Genomic DNA, 20235 nt, shown 5'->3' on the forward strand with positions numbered 1-20235 from the left:
AGTTCTAGAGCAATTCCCGCGGGATCTTGAAATTATCACGTGCTGAATTCTTGGTATTTCATTGGTTATTTACTTACGAAGTCAAAGGATCATCTTTCAAAATCAGCGGAATTTAATTTTCGTGATGATCAGCCGATTGTGGTGGTCGCGGTCGTTATTTTGAAACTTGACAGATTATGTTGTTCTGTGGTGGAAATTGCTGATTTTGTGTTTTACACTTTTTTGTTTGTGCTATAAGCTATGTCTACTCCTACAAAAACAAGAGGGAAGCGCGCGCTTCCAAGCCTTCCTTCTAATAGAGCGGCTAGTTCTGATCGCATGGTTACAACGACGCCGAAATCGTCGAAAGTTATCTCCAAGAAAACAAATTTGGACTCTGCACGCGTTGACGTGACGAAGAACAGAAACTACCCCTCACAGCAGAAGCAAAAGAACGGCACGATTATGAATTCGAAGGCACCATCAACTGAGTTGATTTCAAGAAGGAAGGATCTTTCCTCAAGCGAGAGTGGTTCCAACACAAGTTCTCCTTTAAACTCTCCGCGAGCAACACGTAAGGCAACTGTGGGGCCGATGGTGGCTGGGATTATAGACAAGTTTTCCAGCACATCACAGACATCAGGGGAAGGAAACGTGGTCAAAGAAGAGACATCAGGGACAATTGGTTCGGAGAAAAAGATCGCGCGTGTTCTGCCAATGACACCCCAGTTTATTGAGGAACACCTGGTTACAAATACAGAAAGTGATCCTTCGTCGACCAAACCGTATGACGATTCTTCTTTGATTATCAATAAACTGCAATCCACGTTGGGGTTGTTGAAAGGCAATGATGGAGGGAAGGGCTTTGAAGACAAAATGGATTCAGGTGTTCCGCCGGCTTTAAAACCATCCATGTCAACAGCACCGCAACAAGTGTCTTCCGCTGATGGCGATGGAGAGGGTTCGAGTGTGAGGGTTGGTGTGAGAGTTCGACCTTTCTTACCAAGGTAATGTGATACTTTTTTTGCGTTAATGCGATAAGAATTGACCATAAGAATTGTCTCGAGCGGGAAACAGTCTGCTATTTAAAAGTTGTTTGTTTGTTTGGTGTTTGGTGAGCGTGTAATGTACAATTACAATATCACATTTAATGTTTATCATGATCACGAACATGTGAAGCAGTTGTTTAAGATTTGGTATTTGTTTTCGCGAAAAAGCTGTTTGGCGACGAAAGTTGGGGGTTGTCTTTCGATATATGTGCACTGTAGAGAACAATGAAACATGCTTTGCGATATTGTGTGAGTCCCTACTTGTGTGACTTCAGTTTGACCGGATGTTGTTTAGAACGTGTTCGAGTTGCTCTCGAGTTCGGTCGCTTCCTTCGACTTCGTTGTTACTGCACGATCAAAGGTTCTGTAAAGCAGTCAAGAAATCTTGCGTCGTGCCAGTCTTGTTTACAAAATTACATTCTTTCTCAATGACGCGTTAATTAAAAACTCTTTACTTCATTTGTGTCCATCTTGGGCGATCAACTCCATTGTTTCTTTTCAAAAAGACTTAGAGATAATCCCATGTTTAATAAAAGAGGCTTTAAATGGTTGAGTTAGCTCTCTTGTCTCATTGATCACTATCAACTCATAAGTGTTCTTTTTCCACTTTAGCCAGTTTGAGATCAATATAGTATTCAAACTATGCAACTCAAGAAATGCTCTTGGAATTTGCAAATTCATGAGAGCGAATATTACTCTTTCTCTTATCTGAATAAACAAACTAAGTAGAGGTGTCAATCATAGCACAGATGCGACAAATTACAATTGGCAATTAACATTTGTTTGCATTGTGTAATCTGAAAGTGTGGTGATTAAAAAGCAAAAGTTATTTTTAGTTTCAAAGCGAAGTTGCAATGTTATAACTGTATAATGTACTAGGAAAGATATCTGACAAACTGAAAGTGCTAATGTCAGTGTCAGATCCGGGATCTTGCCCTGAATTAATTGCCTCTCTGTGAGCTACAGGAGACTTACAAAGACAAATGGCAGTGTTTTAATCTTGTGAATTTTCCTTTTTTTAGCCCTGTCTTTAATAAGATGAGTTAAAAACAAAACAAAACAAAAACACAATGTATTAATTTTAAGCCCTGCCCTCATATTAACATCTCCAAGGTCTAGTTCATTCAAGCCCTTTCTGCATGGATTACTTCATTTTTTTTCGAGTCATTGCCTCACCACCCTATTCTTTTCACAAATATTTAACATGTTTTCATAAATAAAAGTTAGCTAGCTTGGTTTCAGAGATCAAAGTAATTTCTGTGATTCAAATTTTGTTAACAAGTTACAAACTTTCCCTTGTATTAAACCACCTACCAGTATATCCAAGAACTGAACCCCAAAGATCATGTCTCATACATCTTGATGATAAGTTTTCCTTGTGAGCAGTAACCAGGCTTAAATATTAGCTCATTGGTGGAAGAGAAATGGTCGCTAATTCACAGAAAATTGTACCAGGGTGCAATAATAGCTATCAGTTTCCTGTACAGCTTTCTGAACCTCTGTCTTTAATATTCATTGAGTTTTTAGTCAAATTATTTGTGTAATACAGCTTGTATTTGGTGTACAGTCTTATGAGTTACTTCCTTTAAAGTGATACATTCTTTTTCATTATTCACAGAGAAGAAAAGGACCCAAATGTGAAGCTGTGTATTTCTATGAAGGATCATGAAACTATTATCACTTCAGATGCTGGTATGGAATATCAGTTTAATTACGATTATTCCATTTGGTCATTTGATCCTAAAGACCCTAACTATGTTGACCAAGAGAAGCTTTACAAGTTGATGGGACAGCCTCTTCTAAACAGTGCTTTTGAGGGATATAACACCTGTCTTTTTGCCTATGGTCAGGTATGTAAATGTAAACTCATGCGTGAGGGACTGGCATGTAATTTCTCCCCGCAGTATCACCATGGAGACAAATTTTAAAGGTCATGAGAACAAAGACACTCTTGATTAGTAAAAAAATTCACTGTACCAGTGTCGCAGGAAGTATATAGAGAAGGTGTAAGGAAGATGAATTATTGATGTGAGGATATAGAGGATTAAAATTTTTACAGAAAATGATTATCCTATATCTCTAGTTATAGAATACACTCAGGATTAATCAAAAGGTGTTGGTTACCTTTTCAAATCACATTCCACCTTAATATCACTTATTATGAGTTCACACTACCTATGAGATGACTACTCAGCTAAGATTAACTATACTTACATCTAATTATTAAATTATATCAAAATAATTGAGATGACAATCATTCATACTGTACTGATAGTAAGCTTTAAAATACTTTGAAGACACCCTTGTGTGCTTGATAAGATTTGATGATGATTAAAAATATTTTTTTAGGTAATCATTTGTCTCCTGACATAATCACTTCCAAAGTGGAGTGTCACATTTTGGAGTATGACAATTTGTTACTGCTGGTCTTCCTCTTGCCACTAGGTTGCCTCTTCTCATGTCACCTGATATAACAATATTCTGAGCTGTGATTCAATAGCCTGTAAAGCTCTGACTTTTGTAAACATTGAATTTAATTTCACTAATATTTTCCTCCTTACAGACAGGATCAGGGAAGTCTTATAGGTGAGTCTTGAACATTAATAGATTCTTGTGTCTCACCTTATAAAGCTACTGGTAGCTGCTAAATGAAATGCATGCGTATATGTATCTTTTGCATTAAGTATGGAACTTTTGTCACTTTCCTTCCAGTAACTGATCTCTTATTTTATGCAGTGTTATGGGCCAGGGAGATGAAATTGGTATTTTGCCAAGATTCTGTGAGGAGTTGTTTGAGAGGATCAAATGTTGGAAAGAGGTAAACTTCATCTTTCCTTTTTACTTGTGGGAGGAAAATGAGATTTGTTTTTTTTTAAGAAACAGTTTAAGTACCTGAAGTAGTGGACAGTTATTTCCCAATTTTGTTTTCCAGTTGTTGTTGTTGTTTTTTTTTCCCCTTTCTAATTGAAAGTTCTTAACAAATTTGGTAAAGATAAGATAGTTGTACAATTCTTTGATTTTTTCTTTTCCTTGATGTGCACAGCTGCAGTTCACAGTGGAAATAAGTTACTTTGAAATCTATAATGAGAGGATTCATGACTTATTGGCATCAAGTAAAAAGAAAGATGGCAAAAGGGCTCAGGTAAATTATGCACTGCATGAATTCTTATGACACATCAATAAACTTTGAAAAATGAATGTGTACATAATGTTTTAGAAGTACAATTTGTATCATTAGGGGACAGAAGTACTGAGTATAGATGAAGTTGTCAAAATTATTATTAGTAGCTTCAATACTAATAATAGTAATGTGGTAATGAGTGAAAAAGAATTAAAATGACTCAGCCAAAAATTAAACAAAGGCTCTTTATACATTTAACCTTTCATTTAATTACAACTATATTGTCATTTTTGGCAGTTGAGGGTCAGAGAGCACCCAATCTTGGGACCATTTGTTCAAGATCTGACTACGTAAGTACCATTCATGTACCATTATATTTTTATAGCCTGTGCAGGGGTAGATCTAGGGTTTTTCTTTGGAGAGGATGCACCACTCTAAGGAATGACATCACTCATGGGTGACTTGAACAAATTTTAAGAAGATGGCTTAATTATAACGTAAACAGCTGACAACACATAATAGTAATTTTTAGAAAGTAGAGGGTCATCTCAGGAGCAGGGGGGGGGGGGAGTGGGTTTTGCAACCCCTGTACCCCTTCCTTAGATCTGCAGCTGTTGTGTACAATTCTCTTTACATGTATTGGATAACCAGAATTTGATAGAGACACTGTGTAGTTGTTTTTGACTTTATTTATTTGTTTTGGTAAGTCTGAAAATTGTTTGTTTCATTCTATACATTTGCAATTTTTAGTACTCCCAATAAATTTTAAAGTTTCCTTTTTTCAAGTGAGTACTCCTTGGTAACTCAGTGATCCTGCTTTGTGCCTGAAGAATCTTCAATATGTTTTTCTTGGATTCCTCTTCAGGTACACTGCAAGTTCATATGCAGATGTTGAGGTGAGGAAGAACAGCATCACTTACTATGTGGACTTTAGAGTCCGTACTGCTAATCTTCCAGAGTTGATTTCCACAATAGTCTTAATCATTATTTTGAGACATTTTACATTAATTAATGAGTTATTTTTGTACGATTTGCATCAGTTTTCAACATTTGTAAGTCATGTTATAAGAAATCAAAACATCTTGCTAGTAATGTCAGCTCATGGAAATGGGATAATGAGGAAAGATAATTCCAATGATGTCGCCTGGTTGCAAATAAATCAGGTTCTTATGCAGGCATCTGATATCAAATTCTAAGTCACTGGAGGCAAACAGAAATTGTCTGAGCCATTAATAATTATGCTTCACTACAATTAATTTTGGATTAAATTCTGTTTGGAATGCTCCTGAGGTTTGCTCATCTGAATAGATATGATAAGTAATTATTATTTTACTCTACCAGACCAAAGATAAAGATGACTGCATGTGTACATGTAATTGAAAGCCAATTTGAGTTTGTATCATTTTTTGTCTTCCTTCCTTTTTTCTTCCAGTCTTGGCTGGCTGTTGGAAATAGTATCAGAGCAACAGCAGCCACAGGAATGAATGACAAGAGCAGTCGCTCTCACTCTGTTTTCACCATAATCATGACACAGACAAGGGTAAAGCAAACAAACTTGTTTGTCTTTAGACTATGATCTTTGAGTTATGCATTCATTTTCATGGAGTTTCATGTGAGAAAATGAAGGCTTTAATCCTAAAATAAAATAATTTGCTTTCCTTTTTAAAAAAACCTCAGCCCTTTCAGTGATGGTCAAGAGATAATATATTTAGTCTGCTTTGTTGTGACTTTGGCCTTGGAAAATCATTTCTGAGAGAAAGTATGAATTGTGAGTACCCTTCCCTACTCACCCCATACAGTATACTGTCTGTCATATGTATATTAGCTTCTTCATAGATTGATCTTGAACACTTTCAGATCAACATGAATTAGTTAAATGTGCCTTAAGGTGAGAAAATACAACATATTTAATGGTTTTCAGAACATTTTTCATTGTTTATTTTAGGGTGGTTTATAAATTATACATTATAATGATTGTCAATCTCTTTTTTAATTATAGACTGAAATATTTGAAGATTCAGAAACACAGATGACCACAGCAAGTAAAATAAATCTGATTGACTTGGCTGGAAGTGAGAGAGCAAGTCAGGTGTTAAATGACCAAGTGATCAAGACATCAGAGACGGCAGCACTAAGACTCAAGGTAATATCCAAAAAAATGTCCAAAGGACAGGCCACTTGTTAAATATCATTAATTATCTTGTGTGTTCAACCCACTCAAGTATGAGTGATTATTTATGGCATACCTTGCACATAGCAAATCTGTTTATATGGAAACAATTATTATTTTAGCAAAAAAATGTCTTTGACTGATTTGCTAAATAATAAAATGATAAATAATAATAATAATAATAATAAATAATAATAAATAATAAATTTTATTAATGACAGAAGAACCATGCCATAATTTGTATCCTGAAATTGATTCCTAGAGCTTTTTGCAAGAACTTCACAACTTATCAAAGTTTCCTAAAGGATAGTAATGCAAAGGAAGAAAAACAAAGTGAAATAAAGAAATGCCTTGCCCAGTATGCTAAGTGAGAAAAGGAAGAGAAACAAAATGGAGGAGTTTATGTTTTTTAATTTCAGGAAGGAGGCAGTATCAACAAGTCCTTACATACACTTGGTAAAGTGATATCTCTACTGTCAGACAGAGAAGCTCAGTCTAAGAAGAAAATGTACATACCTTACCGAGACTCCACTTTAACATGGTAGGTATATGTATTTGGTGAATGTTTTTTTTACGAAGTGTATAGGGTACAAAGTATCTGTAAAAGAAATAATTCAGTATTTCAGACTTTGATTGCCTAGTAGTTGGTGGATTGATTCTTACTATTCTTTGTTGCCATTGAAGCTTTGGCCCTCTCAAGGTGGCTAATAATTATTGAGAAGTCACAAGTGAAAAAATGAAATAAACATGGTTCTTGTACTTTGCAGGTTACTGAAGGACAGTTTGGGGGGAAACTCTAAGACAGCAATGATAGCAAACATCAGCCCCGCAAGCACTTCATTTGGAGAATCACTGAGTACATTGAGATATCCTTTTTGATATAAATCAGAGCTTCCTTCCAAGTGAAAATAATATTTTGCCATGCCTCTTGACATTCTTTGATATTTTTGTGATTCTCCTGCTCTCCAAGTTGAAGAGAGAAGTTATTATCACTGTCACTTGTGGCTCATTGGTCCTCACAACATGTAAGCTGCAATTATAATTTTTGAAAGGAGAACCCGAAAAAATGATCAAGCTTTGATGAAATTAAACCTGTGCCCCCTCACTTCACGTTGGAGGGTACTATCAACTACAGTGCCACATGTTTGAGAAAGGGCAAATTTTAATGGGTTCTTTCTGCCATGTAAAGAAATTTCATCATGAGTTATTTATTATATCATGGATATATTATTTCATAATAGTATTTATATTGTCATTAGTGATTCAGGTGACTCAGGTGATTGGCACCCAGCAGGTTAACACAGCTAGTAACATCCTTTTAAAGGATGGTGCTGTTCCCTCTTTTCTTGACTATTCTCAAATATGCTCAGAGAGCGCGTACGATCGTCAACAGAGCAATTATTAACGAGGATCCAAATGCAAAAATCATAAGAGGTAAGTTGATAAAATGTGAGTGGTACATGTTGATGATTATAAAATGTGTTTTGCCACTGTAGAAGTGTTTGTAAACGAGAGAACACGATGAAAGAAATGGACCACAGGAAAAAAAATTTTCAGGAAGAAAATTTAATGTGGTTTACAATATAATATAGGGTACAGCTACCCTTTTTTTGTAACCTGTTTGACCGATGTCTTTTCTTTGGTCGAGTTGTTACTGATACAACTGGGTAAGGCTCGACTAGCACCGAAGTGCCCAACAACTGTCCGAAGTGAAGGGCGGGGTACCTTTCACCCTACCCTCCCCCCTCCCTTCTCTCTCTCCAGGGATATAGAGTGGCGAAGAGTTGTTGAGGATGGTGTGAACCGTCCAAGGCTCGATGAATCTTTCCCTGAGATTCAGAGTAACCTTTTTTATTTTTCTCCAGAATTAAAAGCTGAGATCGAGAGGTTGAAACAGTCTCACGTTGAGGGGAACCAGCAGATAAGCGCCAGAGCTCTGGCAGAAGTTGCTTCGTTGAGAGAGAAACTTAAGGAGACACAACACCTATTGGCTGAGTCAACTCGGTGAGTGAGTCTGTGTGCGCAATTTTCTTTTCTTTTCTTTCCGTCGGCATTTCTTTTTGTGTGTGTTACGTGAATCGAAGATCCGTGAGTGTGTTTGATTTTTTTCGTTCCTCATTCTTTGCTTCTTTTTTTGTCGCGGTTTTGTTATCTAGAAATGTTAACGATTTGTCCCGGCGGCGAAATTTACGTTAGAGAAAATGGCTGGAAATTTTTCTAATCCAACAACACTTGAACAATCTTTCTTTGATTTTCATGTCGATCTTAACAAAGTATGATTTTCTGAATGTACTGATTTTGGAACAGTCTCTTTACAGTAACGTTCATTTGCGTTCCTTCCTTGACAAGTATGGAATCGTGTTTCATTGTTTTGAGACGACAATTTCAGTCTGTACAATCACAGAGTGTAATCGGAGAGTTGGCTGTAATCGGACACCTGTAATCGGACAGTTGAAGCAGCCAATCATATTAAGTCCGCTCAGCTAGATCCACCAATCACAGAATTGATCACAATAACCATAGAAACAACCACTTATCCTGAAACAACAACAACAACAACAACAACAAAACTGGGAAATTTGTCAGAGATGTTTGTCCTAAACGTATTTGTTTTTTCGGAAATTGTAACGGTTATGATAGATTGGTAATAGGACTGAGTGGAGTCCAATTCTGTCTGTAATCATACTCGTGATTAACAAATCGGATTTTGTCAAGTACTTGTATGATTACAGACCGAATTGGACTCCACTCAGTCCTATTACCATTATTAATCATTCCATTTCTGGACGCGGTTTCACTCTTGTCACCAACTAATAACTAAACCTGCTGTCACAAGTGACTTCTCTTAGATTATAGTGAAAGTTTTTCAGGCTATTTCTTAGATGGTATATTTGATGTCTGTTGTTTCTGTGCTTCGCTTTTAAGGAACTGGCAGGAAAAACTTGCGTTGACGGAGAAAAGGAAGCTGGAAGAAGCAGAAAAGCTCAAGGTATAATGAACGCATCACTAGACACTTGCGTCTACATAAAAGCTTTTCCCTTAGCGTAATCCTTAATTAAACTACGTTTTCTTTTCTGTCTTTCGTCACAGAAAGCTGGCATCTCTTTTAAAGTGGATAATCGGTTACCGAACCTCGTCAATTTGAACGAAGATCCTCAGCTGTCGGAAATGTTGCTGTATATGCTGAAAGAAGGTTTGCGTTCCTGAAACTTCTGTTCTTAGATCAAAGGTGCAACTGTTTGGTTGGTTTCCTTCTGCTTTCTGATGTCAAAGTTACAGGCTTGACGAAAAAAGTTTTAAAGCGTATGGTTAGTTTCACTGTATCAAGAACGGTCAAGAACTTACTTACTTCTCGTGACCTTTATGCGGTTTGATTCAGCGGTTATTCTGTGAGGAAGAATTAGATGTTAGACACCCTAAGGGGTTCAATAGGTAATCCAGAGTTAGATGGCGAGCTGGATTTCATTCCCTTGCCTTTTTATCAATTCTGTTTTCCTTCTACAGGAGAGACAACGGTTGGTCAGAATGATCATGATATTAAACTAAGCGGTGCACTTGTTGCTGAAACACACTGGTCAGTCGATACTCAATCAAATCGAATTTTTTGTTTTGCTTTGTTATACAATTTAGATGTTAGTTACATTATATAACTTGGGTTTTGTTTTTCCTTTTAGTGTCTTGCGAAATAACGGGGACAAGGTTACAGTCTCACCGATAGGTAAATTATATCTTTCTTTTCTCCCTATCGTGCATTGATCGCCGCTTAATTCTCTTCTACCTGTTTTACGCATGAGGCGTAAGTGAAACGGGCTAAAAGAATGAATACTGAGTGTGATCTTCTAGGTGTGTTATAGTAGAAACGCGATTTTCGTTGGTCGATGTCAGAATACACATCTTGGTGGAAATGTTTGGGTAGAAAAAACTTGCGCTTTTGCTTTTCCTCTCTGTCCGTCTTTTAAAGCCCTGATTTAAACAAAGACGCTGAAGTCTGTGTGCCTTGAGCTTGTCAGGTCTATGTTTTTGCTCGAGTAGCGACTGGATAGTTATTTTTGGTATTGCTTCTTTTGTAACGACTTCAAATTTTGCATTTCCTCTCTCTTTTTGTTGTAGGAGATGCACCAACCTACGTCAACGGTCAGCTTATTGTAGAAGAAACAGTTCTTCATCATGTAAGATACATGAATTGTGATTTAATTTGTGGTCGATATTCTCCTGTTATTTTAACTCGTCCCCACTCTTTTGTTTACAGGCTGATCGTGTGGTTATTGGAGGGGATCACTTTTTCAGGTACTGGACATTTCCAGCCTTCCTTCTTTCTCCCATTTTCATTTTCTCTTGTATTGATAGGAACAAACGAATGAGGAGTTGTATGATTTCAAAGCGATTCAAAAGGTTACCGCTGTCCATCAACTGAAATTGATAACTACGTTTTTGTTTTAGATTAAATCATCCTAAAGAAGTGAAGAAAAGAAAGATGAGTAAGTCTGAAGCTCCAGAAGGGAGCAGTCCAGAGGCTGCTGTTTTAAAGGACTTCGAGTTTGCAAGGAACGAATTGGCTCAAGCACAGAATGCAAGGTAACTTTGGATTAATTTGGAGAGATCTTTCGGTTTAGTTTTGACACTGATACGGTCGGTACTGCTTTGTTTTTTCGTTACGTTTGGTCACTCGTATTTTGCTTGTTTTGTGGGTTCTCATCGGCTTCTTGTGGTATTTCCTTTATTGTAACTGGCCGTTGCGATTACTTTGGATTCGGATTCGATTTTACGATACTCATTCGAAAACTGCTGTACGTGGTGAGAGTGCCAAGGGGGGGGAGGGGGGGGGGGAATCCAGTGAGGATTTTTCTGTTTTTCCTGATGACGATTAGCGTTGATCGTCACAATAATATACAGTGCAATGAGTTGATAAGGAATCTCAGAAGGAACATTTTTTGGGTGCATTAACTGTATAACATTTCGCTGATGGTAATAGCGCATGGTTTTAAACTTCTTCTCATGAATTAAAAAATTCGGTCCAGATTGATTTCAACTCTCTAGGCTTTTTAATGGACAATCTTCTTTCCTATCTCAGGCTGCAAGCGGAACTCGAGGAAGCCAAAGAAGAAGCGAGAATCCAGGCTCAGGAGGAAATCGTGGCTCGAATTCAGGAAGCAAAGGTGATCATCATCATTGCGAAACTCTGAACGAGTGGAAAATCGATGGGTTTAGTAACCGTCCATTTTTTTTTTTGAGCAGGAGGCTGCCCAGCAAGAAATGACGGAACAGAAGCAAATCTACGAGGAGAAGGTGTCAAATCTACATGAAGCCATGGTGAGTGATGATTGTTTTAGTTGAAGCCTGTTCTTTCAAGGCTGTTAGTGCAGTACAATTAATTGTCGGAAGTAACCTGGGATTGCGTTCTTCACCACACTCTGTGATTGGTCTTAAAAACCTCGCGCAACCTCTTAACCAATCGGATGAAAAACTAAAACCAATCACGATTTGGTTACTCAAATAGGAATAGCAACAGTCGCCTTATGCTACGATAGCCTCTTACAGCCTCTTAATAAGTGGAGACGAGCGAAGAGCCTGTAAGAGACAAACAGCGGTTGCAATTGACAGAGAAACGGCTTCGTAATAGCTTCCTTTCACGGACCTCCGCCGCTTTTCGTGCGCCCAAATTTTCGCTCGTTTCCATTCCCCGCGAGTCTGACACAAGCTAACGCTACGAAGACTGGGCTGAGCTCCACTAGTGATGGGCTGCTAGGGTTGGAATAATTGTTTTGTTGCCAAAGACCGATTTAAAAATACATTGGAAAGCTAAGTTGTTTCTTACTTCTATAGGAATCTCTCACCACTGAAAAGGAACAAGCTGAACAGTCGAAGCAAACAGCAGTGGAGAAGATTTCTGAATTAGAGGCACACAGACTGGTCAGTTGAAATTGAGCTGTTCCAAAAGTGTGATGAAATGCATTCACTGTAATCACAAATCTTTCCTTTGTTCGCTCTTTATATTTGTTCGACGGCTGCATAAATGACAGAAAATAACTCTGCTCTCACCTTTCCATAGCTTCTAGAACAAGAAATCCTGAACAACAGAAAGAAACTACAAATGGAAGCACTTGCTGCCAAACAGGTCAGTAGCCGGAAAAGAGAGCTGAAATTCTTATTCTTCGAGTTGGTTGGTACTTGGACTTAGAGTGTCACAATTATCGTCTTTTTAACATCTTAAGTAGAGGAGAACTAACGATCCTCGTAAGGGCTCAACAGGATATAATGAGCCTTTTTCTCTCACCATAAACTAACGATCATCGTAAGGGCTCAATATAATATAGTGAGCTATTTGATCTCACCATGAACTAACGATTCTCGTAAGGGCTTAATATAATATAGTGAGCCTTTTGATCCCACCATGAGTAAAAAACGTTTTTGCGGTACAAGAACCAAAGGCACGGACACTCTTCGTTGGTTGATTCTTGTTCACCATTCCACTTCACTCGGTGAATGACGTAGCCAAGTTGTCACGTCATGTCAATACACTCCAGCAACTAATGACCACCGATCTTGTGTTGCTGTTGCTTTTGTCTTTGTAGGCTTTAGAAGAAACCAAAATGAACCAGGTACGAATAATCACAGAATTGGAAAAAGAAAAGAAGAAAATGCAAGATGATGTACTAAAGCTGAAGGAGGCCAAGGTACGAGTATACAATAACAATAACAACAACAACAACAACAACAACAACAATCTTTATTTGTTCTCTCTCTGGCCTTATTGGCTATAACAAAAAAATGTGAAAAATAAAATTAGAGTACTTGCTGCCTTGCCTACCGGAGTCAGGCAGCAGAGATTCTCCACCCCGAAAAAAATGCTGATTAGTCGATTCAATTTACTATTTATTTCTGTATTTCAAAGTTATTCTGTACGAGTTTTGCTGTTGATTATGTATTTTGTTTTGTGTCTTCAGCAAAACCGCGAGAAAATACGTGAGGAATTTAAGGCATCTTTTAATAGTATCGGAAGGAAAAATTCCTTAGCAGGTCAGTACAGTGAGGTTTGTTTCAGTGTTTGGTTGGGTTTTACGTGCACGATGCTCCGAATGCTTCACAATCGGTCGATTTTTTTAATTTTTGTTTGCTTTTGTTTCCTTCACGAATGACTCGGTGCCCTCACTTTCACAGATGATCCGAACAAGAAGGAATTGTTGTGTATCACCATGTCTTTAAGGGAGGCCAACAAGATCAGCCAAAGCTTATCAAAGAGCATAGTAAGTGTCCTCCTCCATGTTTGAACCCTAAAGCAATTTCAGTTGACTGTTGAAAGTAACTTGGGATCACTTCCGGTTTTAATTTTTTTTTTAAGTCGTTATGACTTTGGTAATGCAGTCTCGCTATTGCATTCTCCTTCGATTTCCTTTCGTATCTGTTTGTAGTTGATTATTGTACACCACGTTCTTCCCCACATCGTTCTTTCATTTCTAAAATTTTGAGATTTTCTTTATACCATTGCAGACCTTTAGCCGGGATGATGTCGTAGTCGACGGAAAGGTAATTTTGACTGCCCACGCGAGCTTTTTATTTTAACATTTTAAATCTGAATCGTTGCTTTGTTGAAATCATGTTCCTTTTTCACACCAGTACAGTCATGGTTTTGTGCAACAATCCCACGACTGAAATGATCTTCAACTTCTTTAACACTTCAACGCAGGTCACATTGCTTTAATAAACTTACGCTACCACGCGTATCCAATCAACACTAATCACCATTACTCTGAGCTCCCTGGCCAAAATGGTTTATTTTCAAACTATTAGTTTCCCTTTATTTCTTTCAAGAAATTTACTAGAGTAGTGGTTTAACTCAGAATTGACATATCTAGCAACACGATTTTGATTGATAATAACGTTCCCTAATTTCTATAAAGAACTGTTTCAGAATAATGTCAACAATGTTAGATTTGGCAAATCTGGCTGTACATTTCTGATTGATAACGAAGTTCTTTTATTTCTTGAAGAGGTCTAACAGAATAGTAGTAGGCCTGTGTGTGTGTGTGTGTGTGTGTGTGTGTGTGTGTTGGGGGGGGGGGGGGAGAGACTGTAACCCTCGTGTCATGTTTTTTTTTACATTTACCATCTAAATCAACACCCCTTTGACCCCTAATATAATGTAATAGCATTTAATTTCTCCTTACAGTATAGCCCTTGAATCGCACGTAAACGTCATGAGAATTATGGAAATGATTACCAACTAAAGAAGCTATTGATTGTTAAGCAAATTCTTCTTGTCAGCAGCTCAGTAAATGTACAGAGAAAAGTAAGGAGAATGTGCATACTGATGTCAGGGTATATAGGGTTAACTTTGTGCATTTTCCTGTATCGATAGTCGGAAATGAAGATTCGTTTGAACAACACAAAGAAAGGTTTAACAACCCTTTGGTCCTTGGAGAAATTTCAAAGTGCCTTGGAACAGATGAGAGAACTTTACCAGGTATTGTTAAAGTAGAGGACTTCCTCCAGTGGGATTTGTTGTGAATGAGAATGAAAAGTACTAAGTGACGCACGAGGAGTTGGTAGTGATTGTTTTCTTTCTCTTTAAGTTTCCGATTCTTTCGTTAGCTCTTTTCAGTCGATCCCAAATACTACACGGAAGTTAAGATGGTGTTGAGAATAGAATCTTTTTTAAAACACAATTGTCCCATTTTTCTGTGTAATACGGCTCTTAACTTGCCTTTATAGTATACAGTATGACACATTGAGCGTAATGTCGAAGTATGTGTTTTAAAAATCCTCTCTTTGTTTTTTCCTTTTTACTTTATTCAAAACAGCAACGTGATAATGACAGCATATCAGGAGAGTCTGGGGACGAAGTTGATCCTTTTAATGACCCGGATGATAAATGGGAGAAGGATTTCAAATTGGACTCGGGAACTAACAGGTATGTGTGGCTACTCTCCTTCAAAGCCATATTTAAAGCGGTAATAATTGTAGTCTGCTAAGATCTTACTCTAATATAACTCTTTATCATTACTTGTTTTTTTAATCTTCTGCAGACGCAGTACTTCCACCAGTAGTTCAGGGCTGTCAGGTCGGACCAGGTCATCCTCGACTGGAAAGGCACAAGGTAGGTCCTGACATTTCTTCCGATTTAACCATGTAATCATTTCTAGTGGAGTGTTTTCATTTTTGTTCGAGGCTGGTGTTTGATTCAAACGATAACCATGTTTAACCGCACCTTTTGTTTCAGGATTTTCTCCTAATAAAGCGGAAAGTATATTCGCCAAATATCGTAATAAACAGACCCCGGGGTTACCTACAGAGGCTCCAGAGGCACCTTCTGATGTCCCAGGGACTTCATCTGAAAGGCCTGTTGTTACAGACACGCCCAGCAGACCTCCTATGGCTCCAGTCGATAGGCGAAGTAAGGGTAATCTTTTCCATCTACTCATCGATTCGTTCTGTTGAGTTTTTTGGGGCTAAAATCAATTTTTTAAGTCTCTGTTTACTTTTTTTTTCAACGTGGAATTTTTAATTTTCGAAGCTTACGATAAACTGTTTTCATAACCTTCCTCAATGAGTGCTTTTCGAATGATTGTGACCAAAGAGATCGCTACAGCCAATCAGAAGACTGAAAATATTATAAGAAGCCAATGAGAACTCAAAGTCAAAATTGCTCTCTGGCAAACCCCGAACTTCTCTTTTTTTTTTTTTTTTTTTTTCACTGTTTACAGGAAGCGAAACCAGACGACCTGGACCGTCCTTACCCAGACTTTGTAGAGATTCACTGAAGAATTATGTGGATTCATTGAAAGGTATTTACTAATGCAATAAAAGTTACACAATTATTGATCGGATTGTTTAATCAGTTGACATCTTGTTACAGTAATCCTGTTTAACCGGTTAGAATTGGTATACATGTGAATTTTTTGTAGATCGTCAGGCGTGTATGTTTTTGCATAGAGTGAGACAAATTTCCTTAAGTACTTGGTCACTAATGCGACACCATGATGTTTGTTTTTCAGATCTATCAGGTCCGTTTAGCGAGCCAATGTATGAGAAAATGTTGAGAGTCGTGAAAGAGATTAAAAAAAGTGTTACCACCATCGTAAAAGCATTTCAAGATAAAGAAACGTCTGTTGGAGGTGAGGAAAACCTATTTAACCCTTTAGCTTCCAAGATCTCATTAGTAATTCTCCTTACTGTCTGCGGCCATATAGTTGTTGCGATGTTAGTTTGGAGAACTTGATATTGGATCAACATATAATCCCCTAATTAATATTTTCCTATATTCTCATAACTTGTCTGCTTGATATTGTATCAATATTGTGAAGAGAAATTCTGTCTTGATCACTCATGGGAGTTAAACGGTTAAGGTATCATAGTGGTTTATGTCTTTTGAGAGTAGTCACTGTTTATATCTCTTGCCTAATGATGGTTTCATCACACAAACGAGGTCTTCTTTCAACTTGAAATCATACGACCTCTAAAACATTTGTCGAGATCGCCTCAAGTTTGTCATGGCGTTATTTTTGCCAAGCTTCATAAATTTAGAAGAAAAATTCCGAGCTTGGGCGGACTTTGGTGACTTACAAAAGGAGTAACTGAACACCTGAACACAAATGCGTGTTTCACCCGATATTAGATCTTAAGGTGCCTTTCGGGGTTCTCTTTCAGAAAGTTTTTGTATATGTCTACCTTTCTAATTCATTGTGTTTAACAATTATCTTTCTGTTATCTTCATTTAATCGCTTTCGTTCTTCAGGTCTCCAAACAGAAGGTCAACAGTGCTGCGTTTCTGCCAGCATCTCCGTACAAATGCTCGTTGAGCATGTGCGAATGTGGGGCACCGCTGAAATCACTAATGAGCCGTTTGTTGAGTTGAGCTCTCAGCTCCTTGATACTATCAAACGATTGGCTGGTCACGTGATCAGCATCATCGGGGTAGGAGGGTTTTAATTTTTTCTATGTTTTACCTACAGTAATTTTGCATTCCATTACATGTGATCTTCTTGGTATTTATATTGTTGGAATATCTGTGGATCCCTTGAAAAACTTCTAAACATCGTTGGTTTAACGAGTTACTGAATACTAAGGGCGCTTTTCGATTGAGTGACGTAAAACAAAACCAAGGTATCACAAGGACCAATCAGAAGAAAGGAAAATACCTTTAGGAGCCAATGAGAACTCAAATAAAATTAAATTAAAAAAGAGCCGGAAGCGCGAGAAAACGCGGGCGACTAAGTCGAGATTGGTTTTAGTTTTGCATCTGATTGATCTGAATTTTTGACAGAGTGGCGTGAGTTTTCTGGACCAATCATAAAGCGCAGAAAAACAAAACCTGTGCAATCTCGAATTGCTTTGGTCACTCAATTGAAAACTGCAGTATTACTTAGGTTGGTACAGTCTCTAGTGAATATCATGAGGAAATACTGTAATCTTCATAACAATCTGTGTCTATTCATTTTAACTCGGCCGTGCTTATTTTCGTTTAGATCCTGGATGTTTCGAGTACAAACACAGACGATCTTGTTGCTGCTTTCACCGATGACGTCAGACACATCGTACATCAAACGGCCAAAATGGCTGTTCTGTCTTCACAAGAAGAAAAACCAAAAGACGGGAATACCTCCGTGTGTGAGGATGACAGTGAATTAAACAAAGCGTTTGTAGAGGGACAAGACATGTCGATGGAGATTTCTGTTCGTGACTCTATATCTGCTATCAATGAAATTCAGGAACAAATTCAAACGGACAATTTGGACTCTGGCAGTACTGGGGTATGTACGAAGAAGCCCTTTGTGTTTAATCGGTTGTTTTCGTTTCTGATTGGCTCGTGATTTAATTGATATGCATCCGTCATCCAGTAATTTTTGGACCGACATAAGGTCTCTCCGTTTTTCCGAAAAAGTTGTTGTTGTTGTTGTTGTTGTTTGCTTCTATCACAAACTGACCACTCTTCTTCTCACGCTACCTTGAAACAATAAGTAAACAACATTTTTTTTTATCTAGGTGGGAAGAGAAATCACAGAACATGTTCTCGCTCTCGTAAGAACCACCGGCGATTTTATTCATCAGGGACGTGAAGTGCAGGTAAATATTTTGCCCCTCTTTCGATTAGGTGTTGAAGTTATGTTATTACTCGGGGAAGGCTTTAGCGAAAGAGAAGATGAAGGACAGTTTCGACCCCGTACTATCAGTTTCAGCCCCCTCTGATACTGCCGCAAGAGCTGACCAGCTTTACAATTACACCGGAGCTCTTTTCAAATGAATTCCGAAAACCAAAGTTAAGGAAATCCCAGCAGATAATCCGAAGAAAGGAGCTAATGTGTTGGATATCAAACGTTGGAAAACTAGGATGGCCAAGAGACTTGGTCAACTTCGTTTTCCAACGTTTGACTTGAAGTCGCTTTTGCTTTTGATTCGGTGAGGAGGAGGTAGAACGAGATTTCTCGACCAATCACAGCGCGATAAAGCAAATTAAACAATACACGATTTATTCCAGATTTCGGTCGTGAGATTGGTAAAGGCCTTTTATCATCACATTATGACTACAATGTGTTGCTTAATGGTTTTGGGAAGGAACAGAAATCTCAAATTATGGAGTATTGTCTGATTGACGATCAAATTTCAGAGGTAAAATAATAAGAACTGTATGGTAGACAGTAAGGGAGAATGATATCCAGATATCCAGATATTAGGTGTAGATGAGTCAACAGTGGACCTGGTTAATTTTGTCTTAAAAATATTACTCTTTGTTCTACAGATGCAATTAGCAACAATCTCCAATGACCCCAGCTGCAAAAAGGACACAGGACTCAATCGACTGGTATCTGTAAAAAAGTTTGTAAGTAGTGTAAACACACTGCTCCAAAGGACAAGAGATTTAGCCTCGAACGTGCGGAGGGCCTGCGATGATATGGATTTAGAAAAACTTGTTTCGATACCAGAAGAAATCTGCTCATCGGTGGGAAATATTGTGCGGCAAAAACGAACGTTTATCGAGACAGAATATTCAGTTTCTGTAGGGAGTAATCAAGATATTTTGGAAGAAATGGAATATTTGGAAAAGAAATGTGAGGACGTTGAATTAGCGGCGGGGAATTTGAGGAAAACAGTGACCAAATTTTTGTTCCTGAGTCCGGCGCCGAAGTCTTTGCAGAAAAAGAGAATCTACAAAGTTTTTGGGACTGAGGATGATCACTCGGAGGACACATTTTACTCTCCGTTTACTGGAGGATCAAATCATACCCGGACACCTTTGGTATCACGCAGTAAAAACGACTCAATCAGTGGAAAAGAATCGAGGAGCACGCGCAAACTGTGGAGCAAAGAATCACCGCTTTAATTAATTCGTCAGGACACGTAACTGTTTGAACGAAAAATGTGCTATTTCTCTGAAGATCGATTACTGAAGTTATTTTCAGTATTTCAAGATTATTATAATAATACTCTCAAATTGGTCAAAAGACCCTAAATTATTATTTCAGACGAAAGTATTTATTTTCTCATCTTTGATAATTCTTGTGTGAAGGCATAAGTGTTGGATGTATATGAAAAGCAACACATAAAACACACGCATAAGGGTCAGCACAAACATCATACTTATTCAGTTGAATCCTGAACCGTACTTGTTTATGTCTGTAGAACAGAGAAAACCGAGATAAATACGAATGTCTTCATTTCCGTAACAAAACCGTCAATAATACTGGTGGCCCTTTGACTCACGATCAAGAAAATAAATACGCAAAGATAATTTTTCCTTATTTTGCCCATTTGTCAAAATCTCAAACTACCATTGGCTGAGCTACGAAGCCACATGTTGGAAACGAGGCACGTTATCGTGGAATGCTTTTCTCGTAAATGAGTCTAATCACAATTGTACGGGAGATATAGCGAAAGATGGAAAGAATAGAATGTTTTCTCCTTCGCGTGAAACCTTGCGCTTC

The 20235-nt window shown here is 37.9% G+C and overlaps 1 protein-coding gene across 2 annotated transcripts; it reads left to right on the forward strand.

The window, feature by feature from the left end:
- The first annotated feature begins 240 nt into the window (after positions 1–240).
- LOC113669960 (kinesin-like protein KIF14) lies at positions 241–20052 on the forward strand. 2 transcript variants are annotated; one of them, XM_089202526.1, is made up of 38 exons: positions 241–986; positions 2647–2878; positions 3592–3614; positions 3765–3846; positions 4072–4170; positions 4447–4499; positions 5015–5045; positions 5582–5689; positions 6149–6292; positions 6739–6860; positions 7087–7185; positions 7680–7753; positions 8185–8323; positions 9245–9308; positions 9410–9512; positions 9824–9893; positions 9994–10037; positions 10430–10488; positions 10569–10606; positions 10760–10894; positions 11391–11475; positions 11555–11629; positions 12143–12229; positions 12369–12434; positions 12892–12993; positions 13264–13336; positions 13478–13563; positions 13808–13843; positions 14676–14780; positions 15118–15227; positions 15343–15413; positions 15537–15716; positions 16021–16101; positions 16312–16431; positions 17052–17230; positions 17782–18066; positions 18299–18379; positions 19053–20052. In XM_089202526.1, exons 1-38 carry the CDS (start codon positions 241–243, stop codon positions 19632–19634), a joined length of 4869 nt encoding a protein of 1622 aa, XP_089058652.1. In that variant the 3' UTR covers positions 19635–20052. The 2 variants fall into 2 exon arrangements, with proteins under 2 accessions (XP_089058652.1, XP_027041844.2); XM_027186043.2 differs by having other exon boundaries at positions 15537–15710.
- The last annotated feature ends 183 nt before the right edge of the window (positions 20053–20235 follow it).

Source organism: Pocillopora damicornis, chromosome 4 (assembly GCF_964200805.1).
Source record: "Pocillopora damicornis chromosome 4, jaPocDami1.2, whole genome shotgun sequence".
NCBI classification, from domain to species: domain Eukaryota; kingdom Metazoa; phylum Cnidaria; class Anthozoa; order Scleractinia; family Pocilloporidae; genus Pocillopora; species Pocillopora damicornis.

What these genes read in the sequence shown, in the direction of transcription:
- LOC113669960 (XM_089202526.1), top strand. Translation starts at nt 241, where the DNA reads ATGTCTACTCCTACAAAAACAAGAGGGAAGCGCGCGCTTCCAAGCCTT. An exon ending in TTGGACTCGGGAACTAACAG is followed by an intron (nt 15,228 to 15,342) that starts GTATGTGTGGCT and finishes AATCTTCTGCAG; the next exon opens with ACGCAGTACTTCCACCAGTA. An exon ending in AGTCGATAGGCGAAGTAAGG is followed by an intron (nt 15,717 to 16,020) that starts GTAATCTTTTCC and finishes CACTGTTTACAG; the next exon opens with GAAGCGAAACCAGACGACCT.